This window comes from Ambystoma mexicanum, chromosome 12 (genome assembly GCF_040938575.1).
Source record: "Ambystoma mexicanum isolate Mex_15411 chromosome 12, UKY_AmexF1_1, whole genome shotgun sequence".
In the NCBI taxonomy this organism is placed as follows: domain Eukaryota; kingdom Metazoa; phylum Chordata; class Amphibia; order Caudata; family Ambystomatidae; genus Ambystoma; species Ambystoma mexicanum.
Window position 1 is genome coordinate 848,206,433 of NC_090936.1, and position 25,378 is coordinate 848,231,810.

Genomic DNA, 25,378 nt, shown 5'->3' on the forward strand with positions numbered 1-25,378 from the left:
TGCACAGGGTCTCCTTGGTGACCCAAGTCACACTCTTGTTTGATTGGCTAGGTGACTTCCCTGCCAAGACAGCCACCCTGCTGCGTGATTGATAGCCAGGCTGTGTGGTGAATGGGGGAGCACTGCATAAAAAGCAGGTCTCTGAGACTTGGAAGGCAGAGTCGCCACTGGATCGAGAGAACCAAAGAGAAGCTGAAGGAAGAGGACTACTGCAACTACTGAACCTCCTGGTGAAGCCCTGCTGTGGGTCCGAATCTCCTAAACTTCAACAACAGAGAAGAACTGCAAGGAATCTTCTTCCCTTGAGCTGGTGGGACCAACCAGTTTGCCAAACACCAAGCAAGGCCTCCCTCCCCTGGTCGAATTTGCTGTGCATCGCTGCAGTGAACCGGATAGCCAGGAGGACCAGACCCTGTGTGGGTTTGAAGGAGTGCACCTTTTATTTGTCGCTTTGCTCTGCTGCTGTTTTCTTCCCTGGGAAGTGCAGGACCCTCCAGTCCTCCTCCTTCTTGCCAGTCTGACAGTCGCTTCAGGAAACATAAGCCTGCAGCACCTGCCAGGTACTTCTGCCTCAGCTACAGCATTCTTCTTCTACTAAGGTACTGTTCAAATCCGGTCGTACATTCCGTCCGACCACGGTGAAAGTGTTTGAAATCTTTCCCTAAACCGAGGGCTTGTCCTTCTCTACTCTTTTAAATAACTTTTCTTCCGACCAACCTCATTTTGAACTCTTGGCAAAGACTTAACCGTGAACTACTCTGAACTGTGTGATCCTCTGCAAAGACTCTGAACCATTAACATTGGCCCAGGCCTATTGATTTGAATCCTCGTTGTAGTAAGCCGTTTCTAGATTTCCGTGCCTACTTACTTGTTGGTGCGGCTTGATTTTGAATAACCTTGAATTTCCCTCCCTTTTTAAAATTAATGGAGTGCATTTTGCTCACACTTCATTTTAAGCTTAATTTGTCCAGAATTCATTGGGTGGTGTGTAGTGTATTAAGATTGTGATTTTCTGCTGCTTCATATTAGTGAACTGTTTTATAACTGATGGTGTAAATAAATGTTTATTCTTTTACTCAGAAACCTTGAGTCAGTGTTTGTTTGAACCATAGAAATTGCTGTCCTTTGTGTAACTTCTGATACTGCTCACTTTACTCTTGAGAAAAGTCTGGCTGCTCAGCATTCGCTACCACTTTACTGTTTAGTACAGTATTGTACCAAAGGTGAATTTGTACTTGCACTTGTAGTCTTCATTGTGTGTGGTGTTCCCAAAGCGTACTGCATATGATTCTGCCTTACAAGGAGCCATCTATAGAGTTTCCATCTGTCAGCTTTGCATTTACTACATTCTGCAAATTAACTGCCAGGAGCATTGGATGGAGTTGACAAAAACTCTACTCTAAAAAAATGTTTTGCTCTCATAAATGCAGATTAATTATCTGGTTTATTGTCAGCTCTGGGTCAGGTCAATAGTTAGTTCTTGTGATTCTTGTATGTTTTACAAATGTAATTTATGTAATTTGGGTAAAGAAGGGGAATTAAGTTGGCTTGGCATTTAACAGGTATGCTTCAGAATGAAGGTTTACCAATCCATCATGGTGGAGAGGGAGCTGGACACTAATTGATGCAGAGGTCCTCTTGTCCTGGCCAACATTCTAAACTGCCTTTCATTGTCCAGAGAAGATTAGGAAGATCCTGTTTAATGAAAGCTCCAGTGTTTTTAGGGCCTTGTGACAAAGTAACAGGTTTAGTAATCTAAGAAAGAAGATTCTCTTGACTGGATCCTGCGTTGGACAAGACAAGCTATTAAAAATGGTGGGAGCACAGCGTTTCTAAAGACTGCAGCAAGAAAAAAACAATTCTAAAAGAACTGATGTCAATTTTCAGTATCTGTATTTAATATATATAGTCTTAGTTTAGGTTAGTTTAGGTATTTAGTTTAGGATCTCCTTAAGCTTTCAAAAATTACAAGCTTCGGTTGAGTAAACTGATTTGAGTACTGATTTGAGTACTCTTGTGGAGTGAAAGGTGAAAAGTGTTTAACACGCTCACTCCCCAGAACTTCCTGTGCCTGTTTCATGACTGGATAAGATTTTATTGATTCAGATTTGTTAGCCAGTATGGTTAGATAAAGCCCTTTGGATAAAGACTTACTTCTATTGCCTGAGTGTTCCGTTTTGTGAACATTTGTTTCCTTTGATTCTATGCCAGAACGCGTGTGCAGGAACGAAACCGCTACGTTTCGTCCCACTGAATTCTCTGACCTTGGTTTATAGACAAAGGTCCTATGCGCATACACTGAATAGTGTGTTCCTTCATGGAAAGCAAGCCGCGTGTCAGGCTGGTAATATCCACATCCAACGCAGGAGCTGCTGAGTCCCACGATCCCACTAAGATGTCTAGCTCACAACTAAACTGAACAGCTGAGTACTAGACACCCCTGGGGGAAGGGGGAAAAGTGGATAAAATAACAAATCAGACACTGGATCTTCTATCTTCATCCGGTCTCTGCATGAATGAAAATTGTTAAGCATTAAATAATATTACAAAACTAAACAACTATTATTTTATGAATATCAACAATCCTACCTGAATACCCTCTGCAAAAAGCCCAGAGGATGATAATTATTTCTATATATTTTTTTTAGTTTTGAAATAACTCCAACTCTTTCACCCTAAAAGCAAACTTTGGTGGTCATGTTTCATAACTGTGCTGCTGAAAACCAATGAACTGCATGTCATTACAAGTGACTAAACTGATGGAGGTTCCTTGTGGAAATAAATGAACTTGAAGAAAATAAAATGTGTTTCCAAACAATGTCAATAAAACTGTGAACACAAACTCCAGAATGTCTCAAGAAGATGAGTCTTTTGAATGAAGCACACTTTAAAAAATAGTTGAAAACACAGAAATAATCTTTTGTTTTCCTTAAAATGATACTATTTCCTTAATCAGTTCATTCCTGTCAGGCTGAGATCCTGGTGTCTGCAGAAGCTGCTGCTCCCCCGACAATCCACCCAAAATGTGGCACTCTGAGCTGATACTATAAACTGCTCAGTTTACCTCACTTCCAGGGGAAAGGGGGAAGGGACAAATTAACAAACACCAGGCTGGAAGCTAAGACTAGCTGGTTCTTCACCTGTGGTAAAACATAAACATATAATACACCTTGTTATTCATGAGGCACTATACTAACCTTAAGTATCAATATCCTTTACCAAATAAAGTAAAAACCATACCTGGAACTTCTCTACAAAATGCCCAGAGAAGTAATAAGCTGACTAGACTTCCTTACTAGTTGACTTGAATCTCAACGATCATTCAGCCTTCTTAGTAGGTCCATGAATGTGAAATTAACTTTGCAGGAAATCTTCTTTAAACTCAAGAAGCTTGAACAAAGTCTTAAGTTCATTAATAGTAAATGGAAGTTCTAGTGTTTCTGGAAAGTATTTATATTTCTTCTTATTAATTTCTTTTTAGAGTGTTTTTACTTAAATAAACAGTTCTTGAGACTTGCGTCAAAAATCTCACGTGGAAATCTCTTGAACTCGCATAGGGATCCAAACTGAGTGAAGATCGTTGAAGCGCTGCAGTCGAAACCGCGGGAAAAATCCACACGCGATTAAACGAAAACACGCACACGCGCTGAAGTCCAACCGCGGGAAATATCCACACGCGCTTAGTCCAAGATGCGAGCACACGCACGCGCTTTGACGACAAACCGCGGTTAAAAATCCACACGCGCTTAGTCCAAGATGCGAGCACACGCACACGCGCTGACGACAAACCGCGGGTAAAAATCCACACGTGCTTAGTCCAAGATGCGAGCACACGCACACGCGCTGACGACAAACCGCGGGTAAAAATCCACACGCGCTTAGTCCAAGAAGCAAGCACACGCACACGCGCTGACGACAAACCGCGGGTAAAAATCCACACGCGCTTAGTCCAAGATGCGAGCACACGCACACGCGCTGATGACAAACCGCGGGTAAAAATCCACACGCACAAGAGTATCACGCGACACCATAGAGCTCGCGCAAGATTCTCAAGCGAAGACTCTCACGCGCAGGTTTCTCTTAACGGAAAAACCGCGCGCTTGATAGAAAACGTAGCGTAGCAAAGCCAAACATGCGACAGCAATATAGTTCTTAGTAAATATTTTTTATATGAACTTGAAAATCAGATTAAATCTTCTACAATGACATCATAGAAAGAGTCTTGAGTTTTAAAAGGACTTATCTTGTGAAGAGTCTTTGAAACCTTGTTTTCTTTTCTGATAACTCGAAATCTTCTTACTCCTGTTCAGTGCCAAAATGAATCTCCGCAAGATTCCTGTTTGCTTTTCCAAATAAGCCGCTCGACCGCTTGAAACTTGAAACCCCTGAACAAGTTAAGCAGGAGCAGCTTAATACACGACCTCTCAGCTGGGCAAAGACGATGAAAGGCAGTTTAGAATGTTCACTGTCTTCCCTATAAACAATCACCAGCCAATCAGAACTTAGACTGAGGACCTCCATCTTGGCTTGGGGCATTCTCCATAGACTGCAATCAATGTTAAGGGCAAAATTGGCTGTTTTAAAATTAAACTCATAATAACTTCCAAAAACCTTTCTATACTAATTTTCCCCAGACCTAATGTCTCAGAATATGTCACTGTATCCTAACAGTACCTGACAGTACCCCCCTTCTAACGCCCAGTCCCTGGGCCTTTCTTCAATGGAAATTTCTTATGGAATTTTTCAACCAAATGAGGAGCATGTACATCACTTGCTTTCTCCCAAGTGCGTTCTTCAGGACCAAAACCCTCCCAATCAATGAGATACTGTAGCTTTCCTCTCACTATTCTAGAGTTCAGAATTTTCTTAACTACATATTCTTCTGAATCATCTTCCTCAAATACAACTGGTGAAGGAGTAGGTGTCAATCTAGTTCCTTTAACCACAGGTTTCAACAAGCTAACATGAAAAGTTGGGTGAGTTTTCATATGTCTTGGTAATCTAAGGCGAACAGCCACTGGATTTATCACCCTTTCAACAACAAACGGCCCTACAAAACGAGGGCAAAACTTATTTCTTCCCTTAATTCTCAAAAATTTGGTTGATAACCATACCAAATCTCCCTCCCTATACTGGGGACTAGTCTTTCTTTTAAGGTCCGCAAATCTTTTATATTTTTGTTTACTCTCCACCAACACCCCTTTTGCCTTCTCTAAATTTCTTTTCATGATCTCTAGTCTCTTTTCCACTTCCGGGTTTTCAGCATCATAATCGATCTCTATACTAAGAAAACGAGGATGAAAACCTCGTCCCAAATAAAATGGAGACATTGAGGTGGCATCCTTACTACAGTTGTTATATGCAAATTCTGCCACCCACAACATATCTACCCACTCTTCCCCTGTCTGTAGATAACATCTCAAATATTTCTCCAACTCCTGATTTATCCTTTCCACTTGCCCATTGGTTTCGGGATGGTAACCGGATGATAGACATACCTCAACTCCCAATCTCTTACAGAAAGCTCTCCAAAATTTAGAAATAAATTGAGACCCTCTGTCTGAGATAACCTGACTGGGAATTCCATGCAGTTTAACTACTTCTTGCAAGAAACTGTGAGCTAAACTATCAGCGGTAACCTCTCCCTTCATTGGAATGAAATGTGCTTCTTTAGTGAGTAAATCCACTACAACCAATACTGATGTACACCCCTTATCTAGTGGTAGATCCGTGATGAAATCTAAAGACACTGAATACCAAGGCCGTGGTGGAACTGGCAACGGTTCCAATAACCCAGAAGGCTTTCCGATGAGGTTCTTAGATCTAGCACAAACTTCACAGGTCTTAACAAAATTAAGAGTATCTTGTCGAATTTTCTCCCACCAAAAATGTCTTCTGACCAACTCAAGTGTTTTTCGATATCCTGGATGTCCTGCCAGAACTGAATCGTGACATTCCTTCAAAATCTTTTCTCTAAGTTCAATAGATGGTAAATAAAGCCTGTCGTCTAGATAAGGTAAACCATCTTTAATCTTGCGAGCTGGATCCAAACGAACCCAATGTTCAAGTTGTCTCTCAGATATGGATTCTCATACTTGTTTAAAGATTTCGTTTTCTTTCTCAATTCCAGCAAGAACAAAACGTTCTGGAGCGATCAGAGGAAGTGACTCACAAACCGACTTAACTTCACTTTCTGGAAATTGCCGTGACAGAGCATCTGCTTTTTTATTTTGATTTCCTGGCTTAAAAGTAACTATAAAATCATAATCTGCAAAAAATAAAGACCACCTTAGTTGTCGAGGTGTCAGAGTTCTTGCTGTCTTCAAAAAAAGTAAGTTTCGGTGATCAGTTAATACTGTCACAGTGTGACGTGCTCCTTTTAAAAAATGTCGCCATTCTTCAAATGCTGCTTTGATAGCAAGAAGCTCGCGATCTGAAATGGAATAATTTTCTTCCGCTGGTGAGAACCTCTTAGAAAAGTAGGCCACCGGATGCAATTGTCCAGTAACATTATGCCTCTGCGACAACACTGCTCCCATTGCCACATTGGAAGCATCAGCCTCTACAAAGAATGGCTTGGAAGTATCAGGATGAATCAAGATAGGAGTAGTTATGAATTTCTCCTTCAATACTTTAAAAGCCTCATTAGCCTTAACGTCCCAAACAAAAGGAACTCCTTTCTTCAAAAGTCGAGTAATTGGAGTCACCAAACTGGAGAAGCCTTCAATGAATCTTCGGTAAAAGTTGGCAAATCCCAAAAAACTCTGGATCTCCTTCACCTTCGTTGGAATAGGCCAATCACGAACCGCTTCCACCTTTTTCGGATTCATTTCCAGACCACTAGGAGTGATCACAAAACCTAAAAATTCCACTGAATTCGTATGGAACTGACTCTTCTCCAATTTAGCGTAAAGATTATTCTCTCTCAATTTTCTCAAGACCTGCCGAACGTGAATTTTGTGTTTCTCCAAACTTTGGGAAAAAATCAAAATATCGTCAATATAAGCAATAACAAAAATATCAAGAAATTCCCGAAGAACCTCATCGATAAAAAATTGAAAAGCCGCTGGGGCATTGCAAAGACCGAATGGCATCACTTGGTACTCGTACAGGCCAAATCTGGTCTTAAATGCCGTCTTCCACTCATCCCCCTCTTGAACTCGTACAAGATGATAAGCCCCCCTTAAATCCAATTTAGAAAAAACGGTGGCACCTTGAATTTGATTTAACATCTCAGAGATGAGAGGGAGTGGATACCTATTTTTTACTGTCATTCTATTTACCGCCCTATAATCTATACAAGTTCTGAGGGAACCGTCAGATTTTGGCACAAAGAACAGTGGTGAGGCAGCCGGCGATTGAGAGTGCCGAATAAAACCCTTAACCAAATTTTCCTTTAAGAATTCTTTCAAACAGTCATTCTCTTTTTCTGTCAGGTCATAAACCCTACTGCTAGGTAAAATAGCTCCAGGCTCCAAATCTATCCTGCAGTCAAACAGTCTATGAGGAGGCAACTCTCCAGCTTCCTTTTCATCAAATACATCCCAAAAATCTTGATAACAAGTAGGAAGTTCACCCACTACTGCTCCAACATCAAAACCAATTGCCCCTCTTTCTGCAAGTGAAAACGAAACAGAATTCACAAATCTTTCTTCCTCTCCATGACTTTTCCCTAAGAAACAATGTTCCTTACAAAAAGTTGATTCTAGGGATACAAGTCTTGCACTCCAATCAATTCTAGGATTATGCAGAGTAAGCCAGGGCATACCCAAGATTATTTTCAAGATTGGAGCATCAATTAATTCAAAAGAGATAGTTTCCTTATGACCTCCAGTTAACTCCATCTCAAGTACCTCTGTATTATGAGTGATTGGACCTGAAGAAAGAGATGTACCATCAACTGCCCTTACCTGCTCAACTTCTTTCTTAGCCACTAAAGGAACACCTAAACTCTTTGCCAATCCTCTGTCCATAAAATTTCCTGTAGCCCCTGAATCAATAATAATTGGCCCAGAACCTAAGATTTTCTTTTCAAACATTAAGGATACGTTCACAGTTATATGAGGAACAGCTGTCTGTATCGTGTTAGCAAATTGTTGTACTCTGCCTGAAGAATTGAAGATCTTCTTGGAGGTAAAAGGACAGTTTTTAAGGAAATGACCACTCCTACCGCAGTATAGGCACAAATTATTCTCCCTTCTTCTTGTCTTCTCTTCCTTTGACAACGGACCTCTCACCCGACTCTGCAGCTCATTTCCCTTTGACTTAACTTCCCTGTTCACCACCTCAACCTTAGATCTCTCTACTCTTCCTGGAAACCTAACTTCCCCCTGAGAACGTCTACGCTCTAAACGTCTTTCAGTTAAACGAAAATCTAACCGAACTACCAAATCAATTAGAGCATCTAAAGTAGTTGGTCGTTCCAAAACACTAGCCAAAGCATCTTTCAATTCATCTTTTAAGCCCCGATAAAATAAGGAAGCCCTCTTCTCCTCTGGCCATCTACTCTCTAAAATTAAAGTTCTAAATTGAGTGATATAAGAAATCAACTCCTTTCCTCCCTGACGCAGCTCCAGTAGTTCTCCATCTACCTCTAGAGATACATGTCTCTTATCAAACATCTTTTTAAATTCGGCCTGGAACAGGGAATAATTATTCAAAGCCAAACTCTTTTGACTCACCAAAAGACTTCCCCACGCAGATGCTTCTCCTGATAAATAAGATAATGTAAATGTGACCTTGGAAGCATCCGTTTAAAATAACTCGGGACGACTTAAGAAATGTAATTCACACTGAGTCTGAAAAATTTGAAACTTTCTCGGATCTCCCAAAAAACGCTCAGGAGCAGCCAAAGGAACTGGCATAACTAAAGTTCCTAAACTACCCACCACTTCTCTTGAAAGTCTATGTTCTTGTTCTTCCCCTACTCTCACCAACTCAGGTGGGTTTCCTGCACCTTCCGAAACTTCCACTTCCTTTTCTTGTATTTGTGTTACCTTTAAATTTAACTCATCTATTCTTTTATTAAGATTTGAGTATTCTCGATGAGCCACCCGTAACTCTTCTCTAATTTCCCTAACCATTTCTCCCAACGCCTCCATGGCTGTCTCGTCGGGGTTCATACAGCTTGGGCAGACTTTTTCTTTTTTATAGGCCTTTCATTCTGTCAGGCTGAGATCCTGGTGTCTGCAGAAGCTGCTGAGCCCCCGACAATCCACCCAAAATGTGGCACTCTGAGCTGATACTATAAACTGCTCAGTTTACCTCACTTCCAGGGGAAAGGGGGAAGGGACAAATTAACAAACACCAGGCTGGAAGCTAAGACTAGCTGGTTCTTCACCTGTGGTAAAACATAAACATATAATACACCTTGTTATTCATGAGGCACTATACTAACCTTAAGTATCAATATCCTTTACCAAATAAAGTAAAAACCATACCTGGAACTTCTCTACAAAATGCCCAGAGAAGTAATAAGCTGACTAGACTTCCTTACTAGTTGACTTGAATCTCAACGATCATTCAGCCTTCTTAGTAGGTCCATGAATGTGAAATTAACTTTGCAGGAAATCTTCTTTAAACTCAAGAAGCTTGAACAAAGTCTTAAGTTCATTAATAGTAAATGGAAGTTCTAGTGTTTCTGGAAAGTATTTATATTTCTTCTTATTAATTTCTTTTTAGAGTGTTTTTACTTAAATAAACAGTTCTTGAGACTTGCGTCAAAAATCTCACGTGGAAATCTCTTGAACTCGCATAGGGATCCAAACTGAGTGAAGATCGTTGAAGCGCTGCAGTCGAAACCGCGGGAAAAATCCACACGCGATTAAACGAAAACACGCACACGCGCTGAAGTCCAACCGCGGGAAATATCCACACGCGCTTAGTCCAAGATGCGAGCACACGCGTTGACGACAAACCGCGGGTAAAAATCCACACGCGCTTAGTCCAAGATGCGAGCACACGCACACGCGCTGACGACAAACCGCGGGTAAAAATCCACACGCGCTTAGTCCAGGATGCGAGCACACGCACACGCGCTGACGACAAACCGCGGGTAAAAATCCACACGCGCTTAGTCCAAGATGCGAGCACACGCACACGCGCTGACGACAAACCGCGGGTAAAAATCCACACGCGCTTAGTCCAAGATGCGAGCACACGCACACGAGCTGACGACAAACCGCGGGTAAAAATCCACACGCACAAGAGTATCACGCGACACCATAGAGCTTGCGCAAGATTCTCAAGCGAAGACTCTCACGCGCAGGTTTCTCTTAACGGAAAAACCGCGCGCTTGATAGAAAACGTAGCGTAGCAAAGCCAAACATGCGACAGCAATATAGTTCTTAGTAAATATTTTTTATATGAACTTGAATATCAGATTAAATCTTCTACAATGACATCATAGAAAGAGTCTTGAGTTTTAAAAGGACTTATCTTGTGAAGAGTCTTTGAAACCTTGTTTTCTTTTCGGATAACTCGAAATCTTCTTACTCCTGTTCAGTGCCAAAATGAATCTCCGCAAGATTCCTGTTTGCTTTTCCAAATAAGCCGCTCGACCGCTTGAAACTTGAAACCCCTGAACAAGTTAAGCAGGAGCAGCTTAATACACGACCTCTCAGCTGGGCAAAGACGATGAAAGGCAGTTTAGAATGTTCACTGTCTTCCCTATAAACAATCACCAGCCAATCAGAACTTAGACTGAGGACCTCCATCTTGGCTTGGGGCATTCTCCATAGACTGCAATGAATGTTAAGGGCAAAATTGGCTGTTTTAAAATTAAACTCATAATAACTTCCAAAAACCTTTCTATACTAATTTTCCCCAGACCTAATGTCTCAGAATATGTCACTGTATCCTGACAGTACCTGACAATTCCATTTCATTTACCTCTCTTTATGGAAATAGTTCAACAACCAAAGGAAATACCATTTAATGTTGAGTGCAGTTTTAAAGTAAAGTTATTCCTCAAAAACGTCTTTGCATGTAATGAGATGCATTTGGAAGATTCCTCATATAATATGGTAAACAAGTCTTATATATTTTCCTCTTTGTTAAAAATACCTTGGCTCAAAAATAAATATCCTTCTTGGTGCTGCTTTTAAAAAACAAGGTTGCCTGTGAAGTCATTAACTTCAATAGCCTTTAAATATCATGTTTTCATGACTTAATCTCTGATGAATGAGTTTGCCATGTAAAAACACTGGCTTCACAACACAACATCTTTTAATCCTTGCACTTCAGAGGAGAAAATAACAGAAGATAAGGCTAACTTTGGCAGTTCATTTAGATTAATTACATAAAAAGTACTTAGCTTATTTTTTGCTTTAGAAGACCTATCAGCATTTTCTTCCACAGGGAAAAAATAATTTCTTTAGAGTAGATGTAACTTGAATGAGTTGTTTCTTTTTCTTTTAGTGTTGAAGATATTTTCTTAAGAGTTTTCCAAGGCCCAAAACATAGAAGATAAACAGAAACATGACCAGCTGAGGAAACTAAACTAATGAAAGGCAGTTTAGAATGTTGGGAGCCACACCATTGTCAACCTGCCACCCAATCAGAACTCCTGCCTCTGCCCTCCATCTTGGCTTGGGGTATCTGCAGTACTCTGAATATGGACGTTAAGGCCCAACCATTTTAACAGTGAAAGGACTATATTTAGTTTTTAAACCTAACAATGAAATAAACAAAGAACATAAGGATAATAATTCTTTAATTACCACCTATTTACTATGGAACCTGACACCGCGCAACTGTTAAAAGCTAGTGCACACGCAAAAAAAGTGGTTTCCTCCTTAACTCAAACACAGAGCGGTTCATGCTAGTGCGCATGCGCGGAAAACACGAAATAGTGTTTTCTCTTGAATTAACTCACGTTATTGTCCATGGTCAGTATCCCAACTTGAAGGAGAAGCAGAAGCTTTTAATTCAGTTTCTGAGTGCCAATGGACCTTAATCAGAGCCCAAGAGTACACTGTAAATAGGAGGTGTTAATCTTGCTCCAGTTTGATTTGATTGTGTGTAAGTTAAGTTCAAGTACTTTAACTTCATTATTGGTGTAGACTTTGCCCTTCACATTCGATTTAAAAGGAAGCTCAAGGCTGGTGTCCAAGTTAGGTGGTCTGACTGAGGTGGGGTCTGTTGGGTCTTCTGACCCACGTTTGGACTATTATGCTGCAACATTTGGTGCTGTGGGCTTAGGAAATCCAAGAGGACGGAAAAGGCCACATTTGCGCCAGAATCCTGGGGAACCGTGCAGTTTTGCGCACAGCAAAATGGTCCCCTGACCTGCCGCCCACCAGTGCAAAGAAAGATGGTTCTGTTCAAAACCCGTTTTTTTATTAATGTCAAAAATTGCTAAGATCATGGGCCCGCAACCACCAAACAAAAATCCAACTATGGTTGAGTGTTTTACTTTACTCTACTACAGATCCACATCAATGCCATGTCAAGCAAGGATCATATACTATCAAGTAAAATCCTTTCTTTTGGAAATGTATTAATTCAAGACAGATCCCAAAAATAGGTGAAGTACTGGCATTTTCCACAAACCGGCGTTAGCGGTCTAAACTCTGACTGGGCACCTCCATTGCAGAAGCTAAACAGCATACTGAGCTAGCTGGGACTTCAAAGGTTTGTTCCCAGGAGGCAGTCTGATTCAATTAAAACAGTTCAAAGGGCCTCTGTCCATGGGAAGCATTCACACCAGCCCTTACCAGCAACAGCCCAGGAGATCACATGGTCATGCTAACCAAATGCACTGTGGCCCCCAAGTCTGCTGACCTCAGTCAACACAATAGACTCTTTCAATTGAATGGAGTATGCTGATTTTGGTGTGGACTGTAAACAGAGCTCTGCCTGGAAGAAGAGACACGTGATCGATGACTCACCCAGTTCCTAGGGGAGGGCCAGACACTTTTTGTGAATTGAATTGAAGGCAAATATATGTTTTATAAAAACACTGATAACTAATTGTAACCAGATGACAGGAATGTACAATTTGGAGATCCTTAAAATGGAAAATGTACCTACAATTTGAGTCTAAACTCAATTCTGTACGATGCTCTGGGACCAAACCCCGCTATTTATCAATATTACAGACACTGTGTTTATGCTAGAGACATGGAAATTTACCGGAATATGTGTAGAGAGGCCGGGTACATTTGCGTAATTCTTGAGAAAAATCCAATATTGGTAAACCAACTAAAAACGAAAATAAGTTGTCATTTTTGAATGCAAGCTCTTAGGAAGATCAGAGTTGAACAAGAATGTACCTTAAGTCATCTGCAATCTGTACATGTCATGCCAACCACTTGTGTATCTGGGAATGTGTTTAGTTATGAAAATTATTTTCTAAGGTAAAAGCAAAGGGGAGTGTTCTTTCTGTATGCCATAAAGATGACTCACTCTGATTCACTGCTCCCTTCTCAAAACAGGTCAAAGAGAAATCCTTGACCTATCAAATCGTGAGTGGGTTAGGCAAAGAAAGTTAGCATCCACACCCATTTTCAAAAGACATAAAAAGAGCCACTGGAACCCAGGCAGGGAGATTCACTTTCCACTTTCTTGCAGGAAGCTTTTCCGGGAGACTCCAGACTTGAAATTCATCAATCTCCAGAGACTACAGAACTTTGAACCAAGAAGGCCTACTGCAAGCAAAAGTATTCTCAGCAGGCCTCAAAATCATTTGCAAACTATTCAACAGCCAGGCGAGCTGTTTGAACTCTTTGCCAAGAACTTTTGCCAGAACCGGTAGCAGACCCAGAAAGCAGTGCTGTATCCAGAGAGACCAGAGATCCAGAGAGACCAGACCCAGACCAGATTGCTGAGAGCTGACCCAGATCGCTGTGCGCAGAACCAGTACCCAGTGGCGAGAGAACCGCAGCCAATCCTGACCCGATCCGTGACGAAGTCACATTCCTGTCCATAATAAATTGTGAGTACTCAGCCAGAACTGTGCAAAACCAATCTCTTAGTTTAAAATAATCTAATTCAAACTATTTTAACCTATTGAGAACTGCATCATAGAAATCGTGTCCCTCCTGTTGATTCAGAGCTGCAAAACTGTCATCTGTCATTCTGAGCTTTACTTTTATTTTGAGAATCTACCTTCATGAAATCGTCCGTATCTCTTAAACCGTTTGTGCCAGAAACTAGATTTAACTTTCATATTAAAGCTAAGATTCTGAGCTTTCCAACGACTTTCTATTCATTATACTTTTTCCGTAATCACGCTCGGTTTATAGTCATAATATCGAGAAAAAAAAGGTCGAACTACAAAAATCTCAAAAAAAATATCGAAAAATGGAAATATCGAAAATATATACCTAGAATTAAAATATCGAAAACAAAAAAAATTACGAATATGAATAAGTGGAAATAAAGAAAAAACAAGAGTATCATTTGGTATGAGGGGGGTTCCCCCCCAACCCCCCCACCACCCCTTCACCCGGCACCCCGCGGCCAACGGCCCCCACCCGCCCCCCCACCCATCCTCTCACTCCTCATACTCAACACAAGAGTGTAAGAAAGGGTTAAACTCATAGATGACAACCACGAGTAAAGAACCTTGTTCAGGTACCAAGAAACCAATAACGGTTGAGGAAAACCATCATTACCTGACAGAACATCACTTGACACGGTACAGCAGGAAATCGATTGGATTTACTTCACAAGACAACAGGTACTATTTATAAAACGTTCATGTAACAAAACATAAAATAGTCATACGACATACAAATATATGACAGGAAACTTTTTTTTTTTGTTTGTTTTAGAATACGAAATGGAAAGCAAAGTGGAATTTGTGGCCACACAAAAGGGAGGGAGGCAGTTGATTTTAAATGGATACGTTTTCCATAAGGAATACGAGAAAAATGAACAAGTTTACTGGAAATGCACTGAATACAAAAAAAATAAATGCAGCGCACGAGCGATTACAGAGGGAACGAATGTGAAAAGTAAAAATGAACATAACCATCTGCCAGACCAAACAAATATTATTATCAAAAAAACATTATCAGAGCTAAAAAGAAAAGCCGAAGAAAGTCACGGTGAAGCAAGTGGATCGTTACTGGCAAGAGTTTGTGACCAAATACCAACACATATAACGGCACAGTTACCGGCTGAAAAGTTGATGCAACATACAATAAACAGAACTAGACATCAGAAAGAGAATCTACCACCTGCACCAGTGTTATTTCAAGACATTACAATTCCGGATGTTTTCAAATTAACAAAAAACGGAGAAAGTTTTCACCATGCCACACTTGAATTGAACACTGAGAAAATATTAATATTCTCCACTACTAGTAACTTTCACCATCTAACTCACAGTGACAAATGGCAAAGTGACGCAACGTTCAAGGTGTGCCCGCAACCATTTCACCAGTTTTACACAATACATGGCACAATAAACAATAAAATCATACCACTTGTGTATATATTAATGTAAAAAAAAACTGAAGAATCATACAGAATTGTGTTTAATAAAATTAAGCAAACTACGCCTGATTCAAACCCAACAACAATAATCATGGACTACGAATCTTCACAAATTAAAGGATTTTCATCAGTATACAAAGAGGCAAGAATTCAAGGATGTTTTTTTCATTTTACGCAAAGCATATGGCGCAAGTTACAAAAATTAGGCCTAAGCACTAAATACACAGAGGAGAGTTGCTATCAGTTTAACATTAAGAAACTTTTTGCATTGGCATTTGTACAGGTGAATTATGTTATTGATTTTTATGAACATTTAATTGACACTGACTATTACAAAAATCATGAAGAAGAAAATAGTGATTTATTAGACTAGTTTGAGAACACATGGGTAGGACAATTAACTAGAAATGGAACACGACGCAGGCCAAAATACCCAGTGCAATTATGGAATTGTTACCAAGCAACATTGGAAAATAAAACCTCCAACAAATAACGTCCTCGAGGGATGGCATAGCAGATTGAATAAAAACTTCAACATCCACAACCCCACATTATGGCATTTTTTAAAGGACTTACAGAATGAAGAACAACACCAGCAATTTAAAATAGCACAAACAATTTATTTGGCTAACCAAGCACAAACAAGAAAAAAATACAGGGACTACGAGGGTAAACTGGTACAGTTAATACAAAATTTTGACCCACAAAATAAGGAAACCTTTTTGGATTCGGTAGCATTTAACTTAAAATGTTAAAAAAAACACTTACGGTTCAGGAACCTATCCAATCCAGTGTGACATGGCCAAAATACATCCAAAAACGACATCCAGGTGGTCCAAAATACGGAATCTGGAACAGAAATCCATGGAAAAAACCCAAGAAAGCATCTGAAAAAAAACCAAATCAGCAAAAAAGAAAAAATACACAATCCAAGATGAGAAAGTCCTAGAAACGATGTTTGTAAAATTATTCCAAGTAAAATATGCCCAAAAAAAAGAAGAAAAATCCAAATCCACAAAGGAAATAAAGTGCACATCCAGGAAAAGTCCACATGCGAAAAAAAACAAGCTGCTCCATAAAAAAACCAAGTAAAATCCGAAAGCAGGCAGGAAACAAAGTGCGACTCCAAAAAAAAAAAAAAAAACTAAAAAAAAGACGATGCTCCATGATCCAAATGAAGAGGCAATACAAATCCGTCAAGCCCAGGTAAATCCATTGGAAAAAATAGCAATCCATCGAAAAAAACCAAGAAAAATCCATAAAATCCACAAGCAAAAGGACGGAGACGCGACCGCTGCAGAACCCAAAACTGAATGAACTTTAAAAATGGCGCTTACGCATACGTAGGCAAACGTAACGTGCATTTGCATATGTAAACAAACAAAAAGATTAAATGTATACGACTAGTTATTCTTGATGCAATAGCACCATATAGTGGAATGTACATATATCACAAGTTAAAAAAAAGAAATACAGAAGATATTATTGGTTAAATAGACATATATATATATATATATATATATATATATATATATATATATATATATATATATTTAATATTACATAAATTACATTTCATTTAATGAATTTATAAATTTAAAACAAGTTGTTAAAACATATAACAGAAAGAAAAATTATTAAAAAATAAAACCTAAACAGTTAAGTACAGATTGTGTTATTTGTTTCATTACTTGTGTTGTACTTACCTGAAATATGATAGTTAAAAAGTTGCAGTGAGAATTCGAGATTATAGAAAAAAATTCGATATTATAACTTTCGAGTTTTTTTTTCAGTCAAAAAAATTAGAGATTTTTATTTTCGAGATTTGTAAATTCGAGATTATGACTGACCACCATCGCGCTCGACGCACTCGGAAAAAGTGCCGTGATTTGCGATTTGGCTCAAATTTCTTCACGTGTCAAAATAGCAGCTTCTTGCTTTCCTTTGCTGAAATTCGTTTGCAACCTGACAATCATTCATAGAGCATTTCTAAAGTGATCCTGAACTAATTTAAAGTAGCTATCACCCACCCTGAATCTCTTATAGGGAATTAAAATGGTTTTTAGCATATTTTTCCCTTCTTTGCATGCCACCTTTAAAGTACTTTGCCTGTGTTTAAAATCAAAGAGAAACAAGAAAGGGGTTTCCAACAAACTACCTTTACATATCCTCACCAGAGGTCACCATAACTAGCTCTCACACCAAAGCCATGTACTCAGAGACCATCAATCTTTTAACAAATATAAAGAGATGGTAGGCTCAATATTAGCAAAAATACGTCATCAGTTTATTATATTTTTCTAATAAAACAGACAGTTAGGTCACGTTTGTACAACTCATTATACATAAAAAACACAAATAAAAAGAGACATATAATTTACATCTTATGATGTGTTCACGTAGTATTTGATAGTCCGACAATAGTGATGTTAGTAGCACAGTGGGTGACTTCACAATAGCCTGGTCTTATATTGCTAAAGCGTCCCCACTTCCTTTGTGTTTAAAATCATCCTGGTTTCTCTAAGCTTGCTAGGGGGGAACTGAATTCGTATTGTACTGTGATTGTATTCCTGAAGACTGTGTGTTTACTTCCATCTCCTTACATTGGATAGAGGGGGGGTGAATTGCCAAAAGGGGAAAAGTGATTATATTATGTTTTGCTGAAATCAAATCAAGTTTATTCCTGTGTTGTTTTTTTCCACCTTGCATTTCCATGAACCATATAAAGCATTTTCACAAGTGTGTTATCAATTATCAATTTATTTATAAAAGTGTGATATATATATATATATTGTTTAATTATTCAAATCTTTTAAATTGCAAAACAAACCTGCTTCTTGGCTCAGTGAGGTCAGGGGAATTCAAAGAGAGGGGCGTTATATAAGGGCTATCATCCAGAGTATAATGGGTCATAAAAATATATAAATAAGGGCTTCCCTTGAGCAATCCCAGACAAGGCACTGACTTAGTGGGAATGCTTGATTGGAGTCTTTAACAGGTCATTTTCTGATTTCACCTGAACCAAGCAACTAAGGTTCAGCCTGTCAAATGTAAAGATTCCAAAAAGACTTTATTCAAGGAAAGCTTTTGGAAAGAAAGAACATTTCTGCTGAGTAAAGAATTCTGCTAAAGTTTAAGAATTACTTTTAAATCCTCTACGCTGCTTGCTGAGGAATAACTATTTATTGGGATTTGGAGGGTAGTAGGAAAGTGGATTGACTGTAACCTGTTTTTCTTGTCTCTCACTTTCTGCAGATTAGTGCCTTTACAGAAGACCTGAATCTGTGTCCTTTTTTATTTTCTCCACTTCCCCTTTCCCTTGTAGAAGTGGGGATATCCGCTGGATCTGAACTCAGTTGTTGACCACACTTTTCCGAGGGACTGTGGGGTTCAGCAACAAGAGCCTACAGCACCGGACATTTATACCATGAAGGAATTGTGCACATTCTAGAATGTGAAACATCTTCAAATCTTTTTGGAGCCAAAGAGTTCCTTTCTATGGGCTCAGTGACCAACAAGTTGGTTAGCAGAACAATTTCCCAGCATCTACATTTAAATTGCTTAGCCTTGACAAATTACATAATGTTTACGTTTTTCAAACATACAAAATACAGCACCTACATCATAGCTGGCAATTACCAATGCCCTTTCTTGCAAGATTATTCTGCAGTAATTCAAATTTAAATCTGAATGGTCTCATTCACAATTCTAATACTGTCCAATGGGGAGGCACTTCCAGATATTCATTGACTGAGAGTAGAGTAGGGGCCTCGCCCTTAATTGGGGTCTCTTTACTTCTAACTACAGGAGCACCCCAATACTCTTGGCTTTGAGTGCTATACATGAACAAGATAACATAACAAAACCTAACTTGTGTTAATAACTACCTTTGGGAGCCCTGACACTTGTATGACAATGCTTCAATAGGAGACAGAAGGGCTACTAACTTCACACCACTTTGATGCCATATCACCAACCATTGACTTTGGTTGTATTCTTCCATAATATCACAGTCCTATAAAAACAAACCCGCCCCATTCTTCTTCCTGTTGCAATAGAGGACACCCATACGTGGTGGAACAAAATGTATAGAAAGATATCAAGAACACTTTCATGTGGCCCTTGGGCAATTTGGGAATGTGTCACATTTTAGAGAGCACAATAATCAAATGCCCATGTTCCCAGAGATCCTCATGATATATGGGTGGACACCATAGAAAAAAATCATTCATCAGTTTTCATTGTGTCCAACGTATTGGAATCCTTAACTGAAACAGGAAGCCAGCAAGAGAGATATTGTGGAGTAGGTTGAGTCCTGCAGAATGTGCCAGTTTTTTCTATATCGGAAAAAAGCAGTTCATGGGAATCAATATTTATTGATGGACATTATAGCTGACATGGCACCTACCATTCCTTGATTCCCCCAGGCCTGAAATGTTGAGATCTCTGTAGATCAAACACAGGCTGTGGTGGAAGGCATGCAAATTCATGGTCCACTGGGATTATTGTACCAGTGAATAATGAGGTCCTTCTAGCTGGAAGATTCTGCTGGATTCTCCAGGTGGACCAGAATGAACCATTTAGGGAGTTTATAAACATTTAAATATGACAATCAACATTTTGATCCCGTGCACTTTACAAATGCAAATGTCTGACCATACAGTACATAAAGATGTTATCTTGTTGAAACGGCAAAAAAAAAGAAGCAGTGTCTCTAAAACAAAGGGCCTGAATGATGAGATTCATCTTTCAGGATTTCAAAGATACTCTTTTTTATCAAGTGATTAAAATAGACCATAGTGTAGATGGTTTATGGATATATTGGAATACTCACGTGGAGAAGGATTCTCTTTCAATTTTGTGGGTGTGACAGGTGGCACAGTGCTCACGGTATTGCTAACTCTAGCTGGTGACACAGCAGGTGTTGAAGGAATTGATTGAGGGCTCTTCACTGTGACTTTATGTGCAAGCGGCATACCAGACATATCCTTATCTGTAGGGGTCTTGGCCCATTTATTGTTCTGAAAAACTCCTTTTATTTTCGGTCTTCCAGAAGGTGCTAGTTAAGAAAATGTAAAAAACAAATATAGACTTAGCTTTTTGGGGATCATAATATTGTAGGTTGTTGACATGGACCTTAACATCTGGAGGAAATGTAAATGAAGGTAATTCTCTCATAGATTAACCTGTAGTTGTGCGTCAGATTTTGTGTGTTGTCATTGCGGGAATAGCAACAAGAAAAGCATAATATTTCTCTAGCGTGGTGAAAATCCACCCCCATAGGAACAAAAAGAGTGCAATTTTTGCCCACGTTTTTCTCTGTATGGAAAATATTAACTACATTCAGTCGGCCTTTCCTTATCTAAAAGAACGCTTTCACACACACATACTTCCCCACACTAGTCGCCCTTTTAAGCAGACCATCTTTACTTTTATTTAAAAAACTCAATAGTGAATACAACAGCATGTCATTTGGAGTTACTTGAAGTTATACAATTTTTAATCGGAATTTAGTTTAGAATATTACGTTTGTTTAGTTTTCAGTTAAGCATCAGTGATTTTTTCCTTAGCATTGCACCAAAGTTGTCGCCCACTTAAAGGGTGCAATTGGTGCATGTGGGCCAAACTGCAACAATGTGTACATGGGCTATGCACTTGAGTCCCCGTCTTTGTTACTGGTTGCAAATATGAAGATGCTCTGCTGAAACATTACAATTAGAATGTTCCATTGTTTGAATTGGGGGGGTTTCTCATTCAATGGAGTCAATCCTTAGTTGCCCTGATGCATTTCACCCAGGATACGAATTTGAAGTGGAAATATTTTAATTCCCTACTTTTGAAGTTTTGTGTAAAATGAATTTTCAGTTTTCCCAATTCAAGTAAAAATATCTTTTAAATGAAAAATCAAGGTGCTTTTTTTAAATCCATATGTCGTTGCGCCTGTTAATTGACGCAAATTAAAAGCTTAATTTTTACCTTAATGCTCCTTTCTAGACCACGCGTCTGGGAAATTCGTTAGATACACCTACTGGGGCAGTGGCCAGGAGGACCCCAGATACACCATCAGGAAGTGTGGGTCTACCATTTCCACTCTCTGCGTTGCATTGCCATTTTGGTTTATGCACACACTGTTTCAGGAGTGTGTGCTTCACCTTAGATGGGGTGTAAATGTACTGTACACACGGTGCATTTGCCAGGGGCCCTTCAACCAATCAAACCTGTTACATTTTGTTTTTGTTTTAATCACAATTGAAACTCTATTTGAATACCATTTCTATGCAGAATCACATATATTAACTGCATATCAGCATGTATTTAATGTGTACTGTACTTTTGGACTTTCTAATATGATTAACATGTTTTTAAGCTAATGTATCCATTCATTCCAAAATACGTGTTTTCTGTTTTTAAAAGTTCTACATCAAACGGTTTGCGGGCAATATAAGTAATATGGATGATTACCCAAGAGGTCGTTCACAGAGGTTGCTAAAATATGCTCCAAAAACCAACAGAACACATTTGAAACATGTCGCCATCAATAATCAAATACAAATATTCCATGCTTTCTTTCAATAAAGACTAACATGAGCTATTGAAATGAGGTGCATCATGGTCTATCCTATTCCAGACCGTTGCAGCAGCCTTTGCCCTGATCCTTTCCATGCCCATTTAAAGTTAAGTGCTGGAGTGGGAATACACCTGGCAAGTGAAACATTCTGACAGGACCACCTCTGCTTTTTAGGCTTCTCAGATCAATACATTGAGTACCATCAAAGTGACTAATAACAGCACATATATTGCAGTGCTGAGAAATCGGAAGAAACAGACTTGAAGTGTTATATAAAAACGTCTTATTATTATGACTCTTTAAATACATTTCTCTCTAAATTACTATTACCATGATTGAAGTAGGATATATACCAAAATCACATTGCGTTACAACCTTTCTGTGGTATGGCACATCCAATGTAATTATAATAATGCATACCTTTACCTCTAGGAAGAGTGCTGGAAGGCCTCTGAGAATCCAGCTCAATCGGTGTTTTGTTCCCAATGTGTTCAAAAAACCTTTTCTTGAATGTTTTTCTCCCATCTTTTCCTGAAATCAAAATATTCAGACATATTGGAGACTGTGAATGAGTGACAGCTCAAGAGTGTTCTGAGAGAGTCATGGCGCATCTCCACACTTGCGCCAAATAAAGGTGCATCACAATTCTAAATTGGCAGCTGAATGCATTCAGATTCCCTTTTTCTTCCTTCGAGCATTTGCATAAATAAGTTTCTGTTTTTGCGGATTTAAAAGTGCACTCCAAATGTATAAATGGGATGTGCTTTTACATGTGCAGAAATGAGGGTCTTCCCCCTGCAACAGGCGCAAATCATGGCAGAGTAATTTCTGACCCCATCATGATTTGTTTTTGAAGTGTGACGGCCCGGGTTTAAACTGCGGCCATCACTCTAACATTTCCATCCCCTAAACAGGGTTGGAAATGCTTTTTTGTTTTCCAACATTTCACCGAGAAGAGCCCTCTCAGTGAAGTGCACTCCTAGCAACTCTGCAGTTGCTGGGAGCCTGTCATTCATTAGTGTTGGGAGAATGAATGCAAGGGGGCTGGACAGCGCAACTTTGCACTATTGTGGTTTTGGTATGAATAGTTGGTGTGAGTTTTCAGTTGGTACCGTCAAGACTTTCATTATGCCCAGCTGAGACAGTAGCAGGCGTATCAGATCGCTCCCTCACAATTCCTTATGTGCATAGAAAGATATTTGAGAATCTGGCCAACAAAGTCAAAAGACTTTGGGCCTCATTCCGAGTCTGGCGCAAAGGTATTACGTGCACCGGTAAGGACACCGGTGCCGGTAATCCCTTTGTGCCCTATTCCGAGGTCCCTTTGCGGGTCCCGCTAAGGCCGCCTGGTGTTATCAGTTTTACCAGGCGGCCTTAGCGGGAGCCGCAAAGGGTCCAGGGAGCAAATAACAGTACCGGAAATTGCGGTACCGTTATTTGCACCTTCCCCATTCCTATTGAGCCCTATGGGGGCTCAAATGGGAATGGAGAATGGTATTTTCAATGGGGACTTACCGGTCCTGCAAAGGTCCGACTAGACCGGTAAGTCCCCATTGAATGAGGGCGGACTTGGTACCGTTATTGGAGGCAGCCATGGCGCTATTAGCGCCATGGCTGCCTCCAATCTCGGAATGAGGCCCTTTGACATGGTAAAAGTATTTACAGCTAGTAAGAAATGGAAATGTCTTGTTTTACTATTTTGCAATGAACATGTCATGCATCATAAGCAGAGCACGAAGAGGCATTGTTGAAAGCTCTTATGGGGTATCGAGGTGAGGGCCACCCATGAGATTCTTGTCTCTTCTTAGGCTGCACAAAAGCTAACTTATTTGAATTTCACTGCAACAGGGCAGGCCCAATAACAAGGGGAAGAAAAAGGGAGGCGTATGCTGACTATAGGCATAATAATTAAAAAATGATGATAAAAAACACATCACAGGTAAACTAATTATCAAGGGTGGAGGAGGTAGAGGGGAGCTAACTGCAGTGCGAGAGTTGAGATGGGGAACAGAGTCAGATGCAAAATGATTGGATTAATTTTCAAAATCATCAAAAGAATAGGCTGTCTCAGAATCTATGTTAATGGAAAATATAAGTCCCTGAAGTGCGTGTTTCGATATGGTGCCCAACCTTAGTTTCCCTATTTTGGGCTACACTAAATTGGAGGATTATTTAGTGCTAGTAAACTCTCATTCATTTTTTTGTGTTGTAAATTTGGTTTTATTAGTTTTACAGATACAAGTTATGCAGAAAAAGGATACAGTAGATGAACAATTGAATGTTTCACAATAATGAAGCAAACCCTCAGGATTCCATGTATTTCGCGTCTGTCCCGCAAACACTGTCTTCATGCATGGGATTCGCGTAAAAACATAACTTTTCCCCCATCCCATTTCTCACCCCCTCCCCCAAAGTTAGAGCCTTTATCGCAGATCATGCAGCGTTCATCATGTGACGATCAGAGTCAATGTGTGTTGTCGGGATCACCTCGATCATGAAAGTATCTGTTGGAGGGCTCAACTTGTATGTCGCTTAGGTCGCTCCTTGTTCCTCTGTATTCAAAGTAAGAGCTGTGTTACGGGATAGTCCGTCGGGCAGATATATACTTTTGTATTCCATCCACAAGGTTTCGGTCTGTGACAGTTTTCCATGGAGCGATGCTCTCATTCATTTTCTAAACTCAATGATCGTGTAGGTCGCTGTTCCGAGTCACTTATTGCTTGATGTGCTTTGCACTCTGATGTAAACTGCACTGAGAATGGGCACGTGTAGCTAGCTTACTTTTCCCGGACCAGTCGTGGAGGCGGGGCGAGAGTTGGAATGCTACAGCATACTGGGATCTACTGTGCGCTTTCGCCACCTGTCGTTGTGCGCTCTCCACACCTATCGCCTCAACCTGGTACAGTGCAGTGTGTTGCAGTGTGTTGCAGTGTAAATATCTCAGAAATGGTGCATCCAAGGGCCTTGAAATGTGGTTTTTGATTTAAGTTTTGTTTCTTGCGTCAAGACACTTCCCCCCCTGTCGCCTCACCCTGGTGCGTTGCTGTGTGTTTCAGTGCAATATCTCAGAAACGGTGCATCCTAAGACCTTGAAATGTGGTTTTCAAGGCCCTTTCTGGTAACCATGTCGTATGTTGAGGTGATGAAATCCAGGGAAAGGGGTGGGGTGTGCAATTGTCATGTAGATAGACATGATAACACTGTCATTAGTTGTTGAAAATCAATGATCCTGGAAGTCCATCTTTCGAGTCGCTTATCGTGTGATGTGCTTAGTTTGAGAATGGGCATGTGCTAATGGCTTACATACCCTGGAGCAGACGTGGAGGGGAGACGAGAGTTGGCTTGCTGCAGCATATTGGGACCTTC

The 25,378-nt window shown here is 39.9% G+C and overlaps 1 protein-coding gene across 10 annotated transcripts in view; it reads right to left on the reverse strand.

Moving 5' to 3' along the window:
• Positions 1 to 25,378, reverse strand: part of C12H12orf50 (chromosome 12 C12orf50 homolog) — an 826,751-nt gene that overhangs the window by 494,987 nt on the left and 306,386 nt on the right. For 6 of the 10 annotated variants that reach the window (XM_069627751.1, XM_069627750.1, XM_069627743.1 and 3 more), the window contains 2 exons: positions 22,433 to 22,543; positions 20,279 to 20,503 (listed from right to left, as the gene is read on the reverse strand). In XM_069627751.1, the coding sequence (XP_069483852.1) occupies positions 20,279 to 20,503; positions 22,433 to 22,543 (336 nt within the window). The remainder of the gene's footprint in view (positions 1 to 20,278; positions 20,504 to 22,432; positions 22,544 to 25,378) is intronic. The other 4 variants (XM_069627746.1, XM_069627748.1, XM_069627747.1 and 1 more) reach the window with 1 other exon arrangement.